Genomic DNA, 16091 nt, shown 5'->3' on the forward strand with positions numbered 1-16091 from the left:
ACTCTATAAAGTATCAAAGATGCACACAGTATAACAAATATTCAGGATTATGGTGTTCTCAAATAAAATCACTTTGTCTTCTGTGAGCAGATGCAAGTCTACTTCTAAATCTGCTAATATCATGAAAGCCCCAAATAAACAAAGCTCTGTTTGAATGTTTAAGTATTTAAAAGTCTGTTATACATATAGCTTAAAGTCTCCATCCAGCGTAGAAGCTATGTGATCTTCAGTCTTGTGCATGTGTCTAGTTGTATATATTTGTTCTTCATAAATAGTTGTTAACAGGTGTCTTGTTAAATGACTCTATAAAGTATCAAAGATGCACACAGTATAACAAATATTCAGGATTATGGTGTTCTCAAATAAAATCACTTTGTCTTCTGTGAGCAGATGCAAGTCTACTTCTAAATCTGCTAATATCATGAAAGCCCCAAATAAACAAAGCTCTGTTTGAATGTTTAAGTATTTAAAAGTCTGTTATACATATAGCTTAAAGTCTCCATCCAGCGTAGAAGCTATGTGATCTTCAGTCTTGTGCATGTGTCTAGTTGTATATATTTGTTCTTGCTAATGTAAAATCAAAATATCATAAATCCATGCTAATGACTGAGTCCTATTATGAATTATTCATTTTTCTAATTCCTGATTGAGATAAAATGCAATAGTTTGTTGATTTTATTATAACTGCATTCTAGATTTAATTATTCATAAGATCATAACAAAAGGCAATATATTTTGTAAATATGACTGCTTAATAGTATGGCACTTCAGTACGGCAATCTGATACTGAATCTTTAGTGAGGAATGAGTAATTAATTTTTATTTGAATTATAAATCATGTAGATTACTACTGCTTTCTTGTGTTTTAAACCTAGCAATACTGTAGCAACAAATGTGTTTCAGCACTTGGTAAAATGAATGGAGTTTCCACCAAGGGACCAAATTAAAACTATGTTGAAAAACTGTTTTATAGCAATGTTTTGTAATTATCTGGTACCAGGTGTATTTCCTGCCTATTTTAACTGCACATATCATCCCTCTCATGTCATATAGCAACTCTTACACGTAATACAGCTTTCAAGGCTCAAGTATATTTTTAACAGTGTTAATATGCTGCATAAAATGAAAGCATTGCATAGACTGAAGTCCAGTTGCAGTTTGTTATGGTGCTGTGTGCCCTTGTGTGGGAGCATGAATGTGGCGATGTGGGAGGACAGAAATGGCTTTGGTTGTCAAAACCCCTCTGCAGCTGGGCTGCGCGGGGTGAGGGTGCAATGGCTTCAAGTCTGTTTTGGGTTGTCTCTCCCCAAAGCCTTAAGGAAAACAAAGTAAAATTTACAAAAGTGTGACATGCACCCTCTTTCCTCCCTTGCTCCTTTTTTTCCCAACATATAAATAAGGACTTAGGGTAGAGGTGAAGCTCTCTGTGCCACAATCTCATCTGCAGTCCTTACTGTGCACGTGATTTTTTCTGCGGCATTCACTTGCCGTAATGCTTCTCCCCTTCTCTTTGTAACCTAATGGAGTCGCACAGCTGGAGTTTGTGGGCACAAAAAGGCTGGGTTTTGGCCTGGAAGCCCAACTCTCCCTCTTAGTGTCAACTGTCAAAACGGTTACTACTTTTTTGGAGTTACTGTTGATTGATGAAAAAATAAAAAAATGCGGAAGGGCTGGGGCAGAAGGGCAGTCGGGTGGTAGTGGTGCAGGGTTTGATGCTCCAGGCCACAAGGTTGCTGCTGGTTTGGGCACACGTGGCTGCAGCTGTGAGGAGCTGTGTCTTGTCACTTGCTGTAATCTCCTCCCCTCACCCATCCATCCGAGTTAGTGATGAAGGCGGTATTTTTCCACAGACCATTTTCCCTTTTCAGTAAAAAAAGTCATTAAAAAGTTGAAATATATTTACCAAGAAGCATGGTTTGGAAATGCTTAATGTTCCCATCTGCCCACAGGGGTGGGCCCCATGTTGGAAACGAAGTTCCCGCTGCGCAGCCGGGAGTAGAGCGTGAGGCAGCAGCCCCCACAGAGCCCCCCTCACCTCCGCACGTGGCTCAGGCTTGGCCCCGAGCTCACCTGCAGGAGGAGCGGGGGCAATCCTACCTGTCCTTGGTACCATGGCTTAATCGTATTGCAAGATTATCCGCCAAACAGTGTTTCATCTGGCTACTGGAGTGGACAACGCTGCTCAGCAAAATCAAACTCAGGTCTGTTAAGGCACTGCTATAGAGTGTGTGAAGTGAACCCTACTGGGGGTCAAAGAACACAGAAGGAAATGGAATTTGGTAATTTTTCTCCCGTGAGATCTTGGTCAGTCATGGGACATGTATTCTTTCTTTCTCTCCCTCTTTTTCCCTCCTGTTAGATACAGTTTCTTAAAGTTGTTTTCTCATGAGCAGAAATTTCATGATCACAAGCACTATGTTTTAGTATGTTTAATTTTTCTAGTTGCTTCTTACAAAGCAAGCCATGCTGGTGATGAGAACTTTCCAGTTTCCAAAATGTAATATTATCTCCTAAATTAACTGTAACAAGTACAAAGGAATAGTCTTCTACTGAGGAGGTTTGTATTATTTGTGTAAGTGCCAGTATTTTTTAAGATTGAAGATAGCACTACACTTCACTTAAACTTCTTACCCTTGGTATCTAATGACAACTCAGGTCTACAAGACACTATATAAAGTTCTTCTACTATTGTTTGAAACATAGAGTAAGTGCTGTAAATACGTGACAGCAGAAATCTGCTGGTAACGCAGGCTGTCTCTGTTTCTTCTGAATTGTGCATCATGGATACCCAGATGTTTTCAGTTGTAGCCATTTCTAAAAATGTCTCACTTATAGTGTTACAATTTTGCAAAGAAAAATTATTTGGCTTGATACCATATACCAAATGCAGACAAAACAAAGGATTCTGTTAACTTTTTCATCAAATCTGGCAGTTTTCATCAGAAACTGCCATCTAATGCTGCTGTCAACATGCAGGAGGAAAAGGTTCTTGGTTCAGATGGGATGACTCCTATCAACCGTAACACAATTCCCTGACAGACCAAAATTGTGCAAGGCCAGTCTAGCAGAGGCTGGCTTCCAAATGTTTAGTGTTGTTGCCGAGTCTCGACAGGAGAGCACTGCACCTTCAGCAGTGCCATTCTGCAGCAATGACTTTTTTCCTAAGACCCTTGTAGAGAAAGAGGTTCCCCACTCCCACGGTAAGCAGAACTGATTCAGGAGGGATTTATCTAAAAACTGGCTGAGGGATCTTGAAAATACATTGTTCTGCAGTGTGGATTGCTGAGTGTTGGTCAGGGAGTGCTTAGATGTGGAGCTACCCAAGGTCCATTGCACCCACACATCTCCTACAACTCAAATTTGAGGTGGTTTTGTCTTGTTTTCTCTTAATGGTAACACCAACCCGTGCCAGAGACTGGTCTGGAAGGATGAATAAAATGCACGAAATGTTCCTTATATCCATATAAATGGCTTTAAAAGGAACTGGAGCACTTCTGATGAGCCAGTGGAGCTGCTCCAACTCATCAACACAGGGCCATTGATTCTTCGTGGAGAAAGCAGAGCCCTGTGGTCTGATAGACCATCTTTATTATGTGTATTGACACGTATATCAATACTGTGAAATCACAGCCCCCAAGCATTTGTAATGTACCTCATGTCTCTCTAAAAGGCATCTCTTAATAATTTTCTTACCTGATATCTGCGTAACTGTTCCCAAAGCAGACAGCTCCTGCTGTGGACCCATTAGCTGGTAAGGGGGAGACCACATGCTTTGTGCGATGGAGCCCATCCACTGCGTGAGCAGTCGCAGGAGAAATCTTCCTAATGACACAGCACAGCGCTTGCCAGCTGCTGCCACGGAGCGGGCTCCTTGCACCTCAGCATCAGTTTAGTTGGCTTATGTTAGTGTTTGTTTGGTGTTTGCACCCCAGTAGCATGGCAAATGTCCCATTATGAAGTAAACTCCTGCACAGACTCCAAAAAATACTGTTTCTGCCCAGTCTGATGTGACCTGAGTCTGTTCTATACAGTAGGTATATAGTATATTGCAAATCCACTAGTTTAAGTCATATTTCACTGTAACCTGAAAATTTACATCTTAAGTGGAAATCCACAAGGAGAAATGTAAAAACTAGTGCAGCATTCTACATGTCCATCTCTTTTACTACATCTTAGTGCCAGTGTTTTACATGAGCTCATTAGCAGAGTCAGAGTTATGTCTCTAACCCTTTTCATTATGGTTTTAAACCAGCTGAAGCCTCGAATTCAGCCGTAGGGCACTCTAGGTATATGTACTCTAAGTAATTCTGAGGAGTAAAATTTCGTATCTCATGGAAACAATTTCTTAACGCTACATATGTCAAACCTTCTAAAAGCACCCTTGCTAAATACTAAGAACTTTAAGGGACCATGACAAGGAATGTGTTTCGGTTTGTTGTTACTCATTAGTGAAACTTCATATTTACAATTTGGTGTAAGAGAACTACTGAGGCTTGTGTGTGCCATATGCTGAGCTTGTGTACACTCTGTGTGCTGTATTTCATTTGTTGTGAACTTTACTTGGACACCTTCATGGTAGCCTAGCTAGTGGTGGTGAAGGCACTGTTACAACAGCATAATGACTTATTAAATCAACTTGCATTAAGTGACCAAGCATGATTTTTCAGGGTTTTTTTGTTCAGAGATGTCAAAGGTGGAGTCGTCTTCAAACCAGTTATGTCTTTTATTGTATTTAAAACTATAATTTGCTTCTGCTGTTCCTGCCTGAAAGACATTACCAGGTGATCAATTATATCAAGATACTGCAGGTATCAATTGCCTCTTTCTTTTTTTGCATATAACCAAATGAAATGTGGAAAGAAAAAAAAAAAAGAAGAAAAAGCTCAACTATTGTTATTTTAAAGATCATCTCAATTAAGAAAACAGAGCTAAAACCAATCGATTCCATACAAAAAATTCTGGGTGTGTGTTTTATACAGGTTCCACGAAGGAATTGATTGAGAGCTGCTGTGGAGCTGGACAACAGTGGGCTATAGACAACGGGGAGTGCACAGAAATCCCTGTAAGTGGAATGGATGGTGATATTTGCAGGTACGTAAGGCAAAACCAAGCATTTTAGGTTAACATAGAGAGCAGCCCTTTAGAAGAAATCAAATGATTGTACAATTCATGGGATGTCCAGGAGACTGGGAACTGTTTCATTCATTGTATAAATTATTGGTAGACTGGCAATATGTATGTCATGGCAAATTAGAAGGCTTTCCCCCTCCCTTTCCCCAAAATCTAATCTAAACAAAAGGATTTAAACCTTTTAAGGTTTCTTTTCCTCTCTCACGTGAGCAGAGCACAAATTTTTGTTTCCCAGTTTTATGCGCATCTGTGGAGTTGCAGAAAAATAGAAGGTCAGAGTTTGTCTTCCATTTGGCAAGTGCTAAATGCAATGATTATCCGTATCATTAAATGATGTGTTTATTGTCCAGTATGAATGGCTGCTGGTTCCGATGTCTGTGTTCAGCTGGAGGGGGGACCATACGCTTTGATAATGCTGCTGGTATCAGTAGCATCTGGTCTGAGTGAGGGTGCCAGATTCAAACTGCACAGCAAGAAAAGAAGAATGGGTGCAGAGTAACACGGACGACATATTACGCTAGCTGCAATTCATCCCATCTCTCTCTCCTCCCCCCTAGTCTGAAACAGGCCTTAGGGAAGGATGAAGGCAAAGTTATCCGAGACTCACACGGTGCAACATAAGCCAGATGGATTTCTCTACGAGTGATCCCAACATTTTCAGCATTAAAAAAGTTTGGCATAATCAGTTTTATCAAAGTTAGTATCATTGCACCTTTCTGAAGTTACTGGGAGACTAAAATCCCCCCCACTGGGATCTGGCATGACATAACTGACACATACCAACTGTCCATGAAGTAAAGACAGATTAAAATATTCCAGCCTTGGCCTAAGTAGGTGCAAATCCAATACATTAATGAGTTGCACCTGCACATCTGAGGCTGGGTTTAGATGAAAAAGCCAGATCCTAAATGTTTCAGTCCTTGTGAATCTATTGGGATTTGAACAAATACGAGATCAGGAGTTCGGTTGTTTCACTTTCAAAATTTCAGTTCTGTCCCTGTTTTAAAGATTTAAAACCACCTGTAAATATTCTGTGTAAAGAAAACATTTCATGTGAAAAAGTATTCAAATCTGTGGCCTCAGAACCTTGAAAGCATTGACAAAAACTTACTGCTCCCACTGGGAGATGTGCCAGTGTGCAGAGCTGGTCACCATGCACGTACCCAAACCTCAAGTGCACCGTTTTGTGCGCCAGAATGCCTGCAAGTAACGCAAGCTCCCAAGAGTCTGCCGCTAACTTGACTCAGTATCTAAGGATTTGAAAAAGTAGAAGATAGATACTAATTGTAAAAATTAGTTACTGTTCTGCCAGGATAGTTGTCTATAAATACTTAGGTTTTACAAGTTTTACCATCGCTGCACTGAAAGGATTGATTTTTTTCAGGTGAGGCAAATGAATGAAGCCTCCCCTGTGTCTGCTGAGGCTGTAGATTGTTTATCTAGAGGTTGCAGATTGAGGTGTCTGTTGTTTCCAAATGCCATTTTGGGGTCTTCAAGTGGCAAAAACTTAAATGTTAAAGCTACTTGTTGATGTGTCTTGATGTCTCTGGACATTCATGTACCAACTTGGCCTATCTCTGTGTAGTGACCAACAACACTGACTGCAGGATGGGAACTGGGACTACCTAAAAGAGATCATGTGTAGTAACTAGATGAATGAAATTAAAATAAAGCAAGTTACAGGAAATCCTTAGATAGTCAGTTGATAGCCAGATGTAAAAATACTCCCAGACTTGTACCACTGGCTGTATCAGAAATAGGATGTTAGGCCAGATGAAATCTCATCTGTCCCGATACAGTAGTTTTTATCTCATAATTGATATGTGTTTTATCATAACAGAGCAATGTTTATCTGGGTGGCATTTGCACCAGTTGTACAAGTGTGAATCCTGCTTTTTGCTGACACTCTGTGTCCCAATTAGAGACTCACATCAGTTTAATACATTGACATCATTTCGCTGATCTTAACTCATTAACTCTTTCCCTAAAGCAGCAATGTTCTGAATCTTCCTTGAACCAACAACTCATTTATCTGGTCTGCGAAGAGTAGGTTTGTGAAGAAGAAACAAGAGAATGTGGTTAACACTGTTCCCAATTCATTTTCTGGTAATAGAGTAGCTGAAACTGAGCTGTGCTGATAGGTAAAGAAATACTAAAATAAAAAATGGCCAGTGATACTCCAGTGCTCCAGACAATACTGTTTCTACTATGTATTTCATACATGAAAGGAATTTCTCATGGCTAAATGTCACATTTCAGAAGCACATTAATCTATAGAGATTTCAGTATTTTAATACGGTAAACACTTTGCACATATAAAAATGCTTCTAGTAGCATTTTGTCATTTCTACAAATGATAATAATAATAACCATTCATTGCTCAAAAAATTGTATTTCTCCAGTTGGCAATTAACACTGGATTAGAAAACTAACTTCCTTGAAAACAAAGCACATGGAGGTGGTAATCCCCTTCCTGTAATCAAACTCAAACCACTGCTTCCTGGTTACACCTTTCTTATGCTATCCAGCATAAAAATATGAACGTAAAGCTGACGCAACAGGCCATCGGTATCGGGAAAGTGGCCAAGTGGCTGTCAATGGCTGGTTTCTACTGGAATAAGAGACATCCCTTTCCTTTTTTTTTTTTTTTTAATTGAAGCATTAGGATGAAAGCTGTGAATTGGAAATACACTCTTCTCAGAAAAGAAAAGGATTTGTTTCCTAGGAAAACTGTATTTTATTGCAGTAATAATGGTATCTGACTGACAAAAGTTGTTTGCTTGCAAACATTTCTGTTGCAGGAGAATTGCTTTGCTCTGAGGCACTGGCTGTTAAAATGCATCAACCTCCCGTTCGTCGTTACCCGGGTATCCCATAAGGCAGTGTGCCCTGTGACAATGCATCAGGAAAAGATAGTTAGACATCAAGGTTATTCTTGGAAAAAGAAAAACTTTGCTTAATTCCTTCATGCCACCAGATCTGTCCAGAACAGAAATTTACCCTTACTCATAGCATAATATATTATTTCATCTGAGTTTTAACACGTTCATCTGTGTCACATATGCCCAAGTCCAGAGGTCATGTACTCAACATAACCCCCTCAGGAGAATTCTTGTGGCCTGCAGCTCTCAGTCCTCACCCTTCCCCATCATAGGGGCCCTTCCCTATCCCGGGACCAGACACGCACCCCTCTTGGGGTGCTGCTAGTCTCCATGCTGTGTGGATTGAGAGACAGGGTCATGGAGTAAAGCCATGCCCTTTTGTATATGACCGAAAGAAGAAGGTACCTCTTTGAAGGGGCAGGGGGGAAATCCACTATAGACTTGAAAATAGTAGGGAAGAGTATTGTATTATTTCAATAAACATCTACTAAATTTCACTTAAGAATTTGCCATTTAGATTTTTAATCTGTTTCATTTCAACCTTCAGTGTATCTTGTTAAAATGTTTGATTTGAAGAGCCATATGTAGGAAATGAACATTCCCAAAGTACTTCATATACAGTGATCAAGTTACCCATAACCTTCTCTTTGATAACCAAAGTTAGAGGAAAGTTTAAATTCTGGGTTACAATCTGCGGGGCTATAAAGGAGACTTTATAGGGGTTTTGTGATGTGACACTTTCCTTAAGTCCTGTCCAGAGCTTCAGTCCTCTGGTTGGTGAAGAAGTAAGCGTGTACAGGTGTTTCCCTTTCCCCGCTTTCCAGGGAAGAAGGTTTCTGTCTGTTTTCTGTTTCTGAAAACTTCTGAGAAGCAAAACGTGGGGAAGAGGGATGATTGCACAAATATAGAATCATAGAATCATAGAATCATTAAGATTGGAAAAGACCTCTAAGATCATTGAGTCCAACTGTCGACCCAACACCACCATGCCCACTAAACCATGTCCCTAAGCGCCTCATCTACACGTCTTTTAAATACTTCCAGGGATGGGGACTCAACCACTTCCCTGGGCAGCCTGTTCCAATGTTTAACCACTCTTTCAGTAAAGAAATTTTTCCTCACGTCCAATCTAAACCTCCCCTGGTGCAACTTGAGGCCGTTTTCTCTTGTCCTATTGCTTGTTACTTGGGAGAAGAGACCGACCCCCCCCTCGCTACAACCTCCTTTCAGGGAGTTGTAGAGAGCGATGAGGTCTCCCCTCAGCCTCCTTTTCTCCAGGCTAAACAACCCCAGTTCCCTCAGCCGCTCCTCATCAGACTTATTCTCCAGACCCCTCACCAGCCTCGTTGCCCTTCTCTGGACACGCTCCAGCACCTCAACGTCCTTCTTGTAGTGAGGGGCCCAAAACTGAACACAGTATTCGAGGTGCGACCTCACCAGTGCCAAGTACAGGGGCACGATCACTTCCCTACTCCTGCTGGCCACACTATTTCTGATACAGGCCAGGATGCCATTGGCCTTCTTGGCTGCCTGGGCACACTGCTGGCTCATGGTCAGCCGGCTGTCGACCAACACCCCCAGGTCCTTTTCCACCAGGCAGCTTTCCAGCCACTCTTCCCCAAGCCTGTAGCGCTGCATGGGGTTGTTGTGGCCGAAGTGCAGGACCCAGCACTTGGCCTTGTTGAATCTCATACAGTTGGCCTCGGCCCATCGATCCAGCCTGTCCAGGTCCCTCTGTAGAGCCTTCCTACCCTCGAGCAGATCAACACTCCCGCCCAACTTGGTGTCATCTGCAAATTTACTGAGGGTGCACTTGATCCCCTCATCCAGATCATTGATAAAGATATTGAACAATAGATATATATACAGCTTATAGATAAGCTGTAAGGGATATTGGTGACCAGACTTTGAGAGACAGTGACCTAAACACAAGATTTCTTGAGCATTTATCAGTGCATCTTTTTATTAGAAATGACAAAAAAATATATCCTGCAAAGGTCAGTGGTACCACATGTATTATACTAGTATTGACACACGTCAAAGAGAGATCAAATCTGTGGAATATATTGTGAATCCAATAGGTCTGAGGGTTTTTGCATCCCATCCTGATGTCTTCTCAATGCCAGTGAACACTTGACCTCTGTGTTCCTTTGCAGAATTGCTCAGAAGCAGTGTTGCGTCTCCACCGTAAAGGAGAACAGCTGCCTGGCTGGCATGATTGCTGCGAAGGAAGGAGATGTGTGCGGACCAGAGGAAAGCGATCCCTGTGGAGGATCATCATATAAGGTAAGTTGCTCTGATGCTTCTATAGGTTTTGTTCCAAATATGAGGTAATTATGCTGTTTGCGTTTAGGTTTCAGTTGTCTGATGATGCAACCCCTTTTAAAACTTCACAGTAATGTTGTTTTGAATTATTTCCATCTCCATTTTTAAGATTTAACTTGCTGTATTACTTTTGCTTCCTCGCTTTGGAAGTAGCTGAAAAGACCATTTTAGTTTTTATATCTATGCTGTAGAAGAATTTAGAAAATGATAGGGCAAAACTTAATCGAAGATATAATGCGAAACCCGTTACTGAACAGTTTGCTTGGCTACAGTGTTGAATTGCAGCCTCATTTCTCAGTTAAACAAAATGATGGACTAGAGGAACAAGCATTTTAGATGATGATGGAAGCTTTTGTTCATAAATAAAGGCAGACCATTAACGAATGGTTCAAATCACAAATCGTGAGCCACAGCCTCAGCTTATATAAATGAGATTTGCTTTATGAGAATCACTGGAGCCAAACCAATTTAAGCCAGTTTGAAGATTCAGCATCTTGCTTGCTCGCTTGTCTTGTTTTTACCAGAAGGGTGCATTTCAGAATTCATTTCACTCTGATAATAATTTACATAGCTATATCTAAGCTTAAGTGCAGCTTCCGTTGTCTCAGCAGGAAACTGATTAGTTCTGTCTGTTCTTATACATTGGTGATTCTTGCGGATAATTGTTCACTGGAAAAGCAAAATACATGGATGTCTACCGCGGAGTTTAAAGTTTAATTAGGTATGCCAATTTGTCATCTTCAGAACTATTATTTACTTGGGTCTGGAGTCTACCATTAGAATAAAAATAGAATTTGTGCATTTGGGAGCAGGCATTAATATTTCTGAAGTGTGACAGAATTATTATTCTTAGGTTTCCACCGTGAGTCTTTTGCATGCCAGACAGAGCACAAGCCATAGAGTAAGGCTTATCACACATGCCATTCCTCAGGAGGAAGTGGAGAGGGAAAACGTCATCATTCCTGTCTGAACTGAAACAAGTTACACAATACTCTTGTGAAATAGCTCCTTGTGCCAGTTCCAATGTAATGCTTTCCTTCAAGAGAAACCATCTGAAATGGTAAAATTATCGAAGGAGCAGCTTTGCCCTCCTCTTTAGCTCCTAAGTCATTGCAGCTACTGCTTAAAAAAAATAGTAAAAATGAATAAATATTGAGACTGTTGAGACTTTAAGAAAGGCTTTCTAATTTTATTACAAACATTCTTTCAGAGGTGACCTGGCAGAAAATGCTGACAGTGAATAGCAGTGGTTCCCCTGATCTGCTCCGCTATTAGTGACTGCTGTGTCTGGGTGTCATAAATCACAGTAGTTTGTCTGGAATGTGGAAAGATAAGTTCATTGCCCCAAAGACTTTGCAAGACATTTACACCATTCTGCCAAAAACTAGGGGTTTTACTTACAGGTAACAAACGTGTGGAGGTCTTCTTCAGGCTTTTTAGGTGTGGGGTGCTTACTTTTTCTTCGAGATGAATGCAGCAGTGCCAGTTCTTTAGATCCAGGTATTCAGCTTGTGTTCAGTACAACTTAATCTTAGACTGATTTTACCTGTTACTTTAAGGTAAGCACATGCTTAGGGACTTTTTGCTAGTGGATGGAGATGCCACCATGGTAAATTCTGCTGGATTCCAGGAAAAATATTTTTGAGAGGAACATAGAAAGTTGTGAATTAAACAGTGGTTCTCAAGGCATGTTTCTCAATGTCAATGTAAAAATAGTCATATTTGTTATTAAATCAGTTGTAGAATCCTGGTGAAGTTCAAAAGGTGGCTAACAGAAGATCAAGGCATTCAAGTTTTGATGTTTTAGAAGGAACTTTTCGACAAACAAGTTTTTCCACTGGGAAATGAGACACTTGTATTCATCTGGAAGATATGTGAACCCAAAAGTGTGTGACTGATTTAATACTCTCTGTGATGCCTGCACATGGGATAAATTGTGAATCAAAACTATGACTGAAAAAAGCCATATTATTCAAGGCAAATATTCCAATATTTTACTGTACTTCAGTAAAAACATGTATTATCCTTAGCTTCTTTTATTTTGCATGTTGAAGCTGAAAAAATTGTACCAAAACTAAAAATACTTACAGAAAGTAGAATTTTCAGTTCATAAAATTTTGAACTTGGGGATTCTGGATTTGGGGAGGATGAAAACAGAATTTTTCTTTTCTAGCATGACCACAATCAATTATAGTTAGATTTTTTTTTTTAATACTCCTTTTGAAAAGATGACTTAGCCCCTTTAGTATAAAAAAATAATTCAGCATCTTCAGGACCTGTACTGTAAACTTTTCATAAACATGTATTTGGGCACGTAAAGGCAGCTCTTTATGGCTGTGCATATTTGCAAATGTGAATAACGTCTACCATTTACAATGTTTGGGGACTTTTCAGATTAGAAAGCAGGGACATAAAACATGAGCTGTAGTCATAGATACTGGGCTGAACATGCAAGGGGTACATATTGCATGTGAAATGCCCAAGAAATCCTAAAGCTACAGTGTTTGCATCTTGAAAAAGGTGGCTCAGCAGAAGAGTTTCTGCAGATTGAGCTGTTAGTGGACAATTTTCCTGTCTCCCTAGTGGAGGCAGACTCTGGGTAATGTGAATGCCAATCTAGGATTGCTAATCATGAAACATGATTCCTTTCCATTTCCAGACTGCGTCCAACCCTTACAACACTGCTTCTCTTATTTGCTCTCCTCAGGTCAGAGATCTCTCTCCTGGGAAGTGGGAGCTTAGTTCAGTTTTCTTCTGTTCCGTCCTTGGACTTTCTGTTGACATAGCTAACTGGTGCCAGTTTGAATTATGACCTTCATTTTATGTGTCTGACGCCTTTTCATAGACTGAATATCTGAATAGACTGAAATCACTTCTCTTGGTTCAGAGAGGCTGTTTCAATGTAGCTGCAAATTATAAATGAGTGCTGCTGGGCTGGATGTCTTGACTATCAAAGGAGTTGCGGAGGGAAAGAGACTCTGCATTTTATAACTATTCTGTCAGTGAAAGCATCTCTCTCTATATATCAGGGATGTCAGGACACTTACATTTAAATCCAGACAGGCATCTTCAATTCACATATGACCCCTGTATATCTCTGTAGAAGAGACTTACAACCCTTCAGCTTCCTTGCTTGATTAGGTATCCACTATGCATATGCAGTATGGACTTTTTTAATTTGGTATAATTTATCTGATGTATTTTTGTGGCCTGACTGTGCAATAGATTTGTATGTGACTGAGTAAAGCACAACACAGTTTTTGTCTGCCACCTGCAGCAGAGGAGACCGCAAGAGAGACTACATTTCAGGGGTGCACCATTGCATCAACCTGTCAGTGAAGCTGCTGCTTAGATGCACTCAGGAAAGAAAAGGAAGGCAAATAGCTCATAAAATATACCCTGGCCTTTCTCTAGCCACTGTCTCAGCGGGATGTTGTCCAGGACGGCCAGGTAATTAAAGGTCACAGTGGGTTTGCAGGGCAGTGGTGCGTAGAGGAAAGTATTTACTGAAATACTGATGGAGATCAGGTGCTGCTGCTGATCCTCATGTCCATGCAAGATATTTACAATTCCTTTCACATTGCTTCAACAACTAACCATTTTTTTGAGATCTAATGCGAAAAGGTATAGATCTGTATTATTTTGTTTATAATATACTATATGCAAAGCAATGGCTGTGTGCAAGAGCTGGAAACAGGTGATCTGCAGCACCACTACTTCCTTGCATGCGAAGTTGCTGAAATCATTGTCACAACGAGAGTTTGTGTTTAGCCTGGTTGCAGTTGACCCGTTTGTGCAGGGATGGCAAAAGCAAGCACAAGTAAAGCTTTGATGTTTGCGACTGTCTAAACCCTAAGTGCTTTTCCAGATGCTCCACTGTTAAAGAAAGTGCGAATCAGTTCCAGGTGTGTGTGTGGACTCATCCCTGAAGCGGACTGTATTAAATCCTTGTTACTGATAGTTGCCTTCTTTTACAGCAATGCTGCGATTGCTGTAATCTGGGCCTGCGATTAAGGAGTGAGGGGAAAACCTGTGAGTCCAACATAAATCTGGGCTACCCCTGCAGTCATGTGATGCTGTCCTGCTGTGAAGGGGGAGATCACTTTATCCATCCAGAAATAAAAAGGCATCCTGAACCTTTACCAACAGTAACACCTGAGAAGGGTAAGTGTCCATTTATGATTTGAAGACGTTGCAGATAAGGTCTCTGTCTCACACAGTCATATGGGGAGGTGCTGGAAGGATTAATGCTACAGGAGCACTGTTGCCTTCCCTCTCAGATCAAATATAGACTCCCTTGTTCTTAAAACAGTTCTGAGAAAGAAAAAAATATGTAGGTGTTTCTGATCCTGAAAACATACTTTCTTTAGTAGTTTGGGTTTTTGGTTCCCCCCAGCCTGAGTCACATAGTACAGAGACCTGCCACTAGCCTTGGTAAGAAGCAAAGGTGAAGCTGGTCTTGTCTTTTAGCAGAAGCAATCCTGAAAGATTCTGCATAAAGCAAATTATGAGTTTTTCCAGACAAAGTAGTCCCATGGATTATGATACCAATGAAACATCCTGGGAATAGATTTCCTATTGTACTGCTGAACATCACAGCAGCTTTCTCATGGCACACTCTGGAGAAGCCTCAGAGCACTGCAAGTTTGTTTTTACTCTTTCAACACATGAACATAGTGATGCTGAAGAGCTAAGTCAAATCCCTGCAGCCAAAGAGGCATGACAAAGGGAGCATGACAAATCTGGAGCTTGGACAGCTATGCTTCCTCCCTCAGCCCAAGGTCACACTCCTTCCAGCATGTAGCCACCTGTCATGCATGAGTTGCATGGTAACCTCCTGCATATGCTAGGGTTCAATTTTTGTCCATTTTCCATTGTCAAACTTGGTCAGGAAATGAAAAGGATAGCGCTTTTGCCAGTGTTTAAAAGCAGTAGGTAGGATAACCATGTCACTATTAAGTGGGTCCCAGAATGTTTGTAACGCTAGCTACAGAAGTAGCCAATAAATTAATGGTGGTGTTGAAAACTGGATAACTTTTCTCCTGAAATTAGAAATTCAGTGTGGTTCTTCAGTGGGGCCAATTTCAGATGGGGCTTCAATGTGATACCTTAATTCAAACAACAATAGCAGTGGCGCTAGTAGGCAGTGTGACAGGTGAGCTTGTGACCTCCCAGGGTCACCTTTTTCGTCAGCGGCTCCTGTAAAATGTCTGTCCCTCCAGCCTTATGGAAGGAGGTAGTGGACCTTCAGCACAATGGTCTTATCTTCAGGATGGCTTTGTGTGCTCTTGTCCTTGGAGTAACTGTTTTAGGTAGATTTGACTGTATCTGGAGTTTGTGTGAGCAAAAGCTCCATACTGTACAGTCCTAATGCTAAAACAGCTGGTAGAGAACCCACAAGTGTTGTTCTGTTGTAGTTTCAGAGACGGAAGGTCACAATGAAGCTTTGTCCATCAGTAATGAAGCTGAACTGTCAAATAACCTGCCTGGAGATGACCTGGATGAATGCCTTATCTACGGTGGGGAACTCTGTCAGCATTTGTGTATAAACACTGTGGGGTCCTACAAGTGTTCGTGTTTTCCAGAATTCACTTTGCAAGATGATGGAACCAGCTGCTCTCCAGGTGAGAAAATGGGCAGGAAACATCATGAATGATGGTGTCTTTGTGCCACCTGCATTGATCTACCAAGCTTTTCTTTAGTTTCTCTGTAGTTTCTGTGAGGTTTTTCTGTGAGGTTTTTTATGGGTACTGA

General features: G+C 40.9%; 1 protein-coding gene across 1 annotated transcript in view; it reads left to right on the forward strand.

Annotated features, from left to right (window-relative positions):
• Positions 1-5008: 5008 nt before the first annotated feature.
• The window catches only part of FBLN2 (fibulin 2), a 36903-nt gene continuing 25820 nt past the window's right edge, over positions 5009-16091 (forward strand). Inside the window, exons 1-4 of the mRNA XM_019470248.1 lie at positions 5009-5091; positions 10169-10298; positions 14315-14501; positions 15755-15961. Coding sequence (XP_019325793.1) covers positions 5072-5091; positions 10169-10298; positions 14315-14501; positions 15755-15961 — 544 coding nt within the window. The 5' untranslated portion in view covers positions 5009-5071. The remainder of the gene's footprint in view (positions 5092-10168; positions 10299-14314; positions 14502-15754; positions 15962-16091) is intronic.

Source organism: Aptenodytes forsteri, unplaced genomic scaffold (genome assembly GCF_000699145.1).
Source record: "Aptenodytes forsteri isolate BGI_AS27 unplaced genomic scaffold, ASM69914v1 Scaffold750, whole genome shotgun sequence".
NCBI classification, from domain to species: Eukaryota; Metazoa; Chordata; class Aves; order Sphenisciformes; family Spheniscidae; genus Aptenodytes; species Aptenodytes forsteri.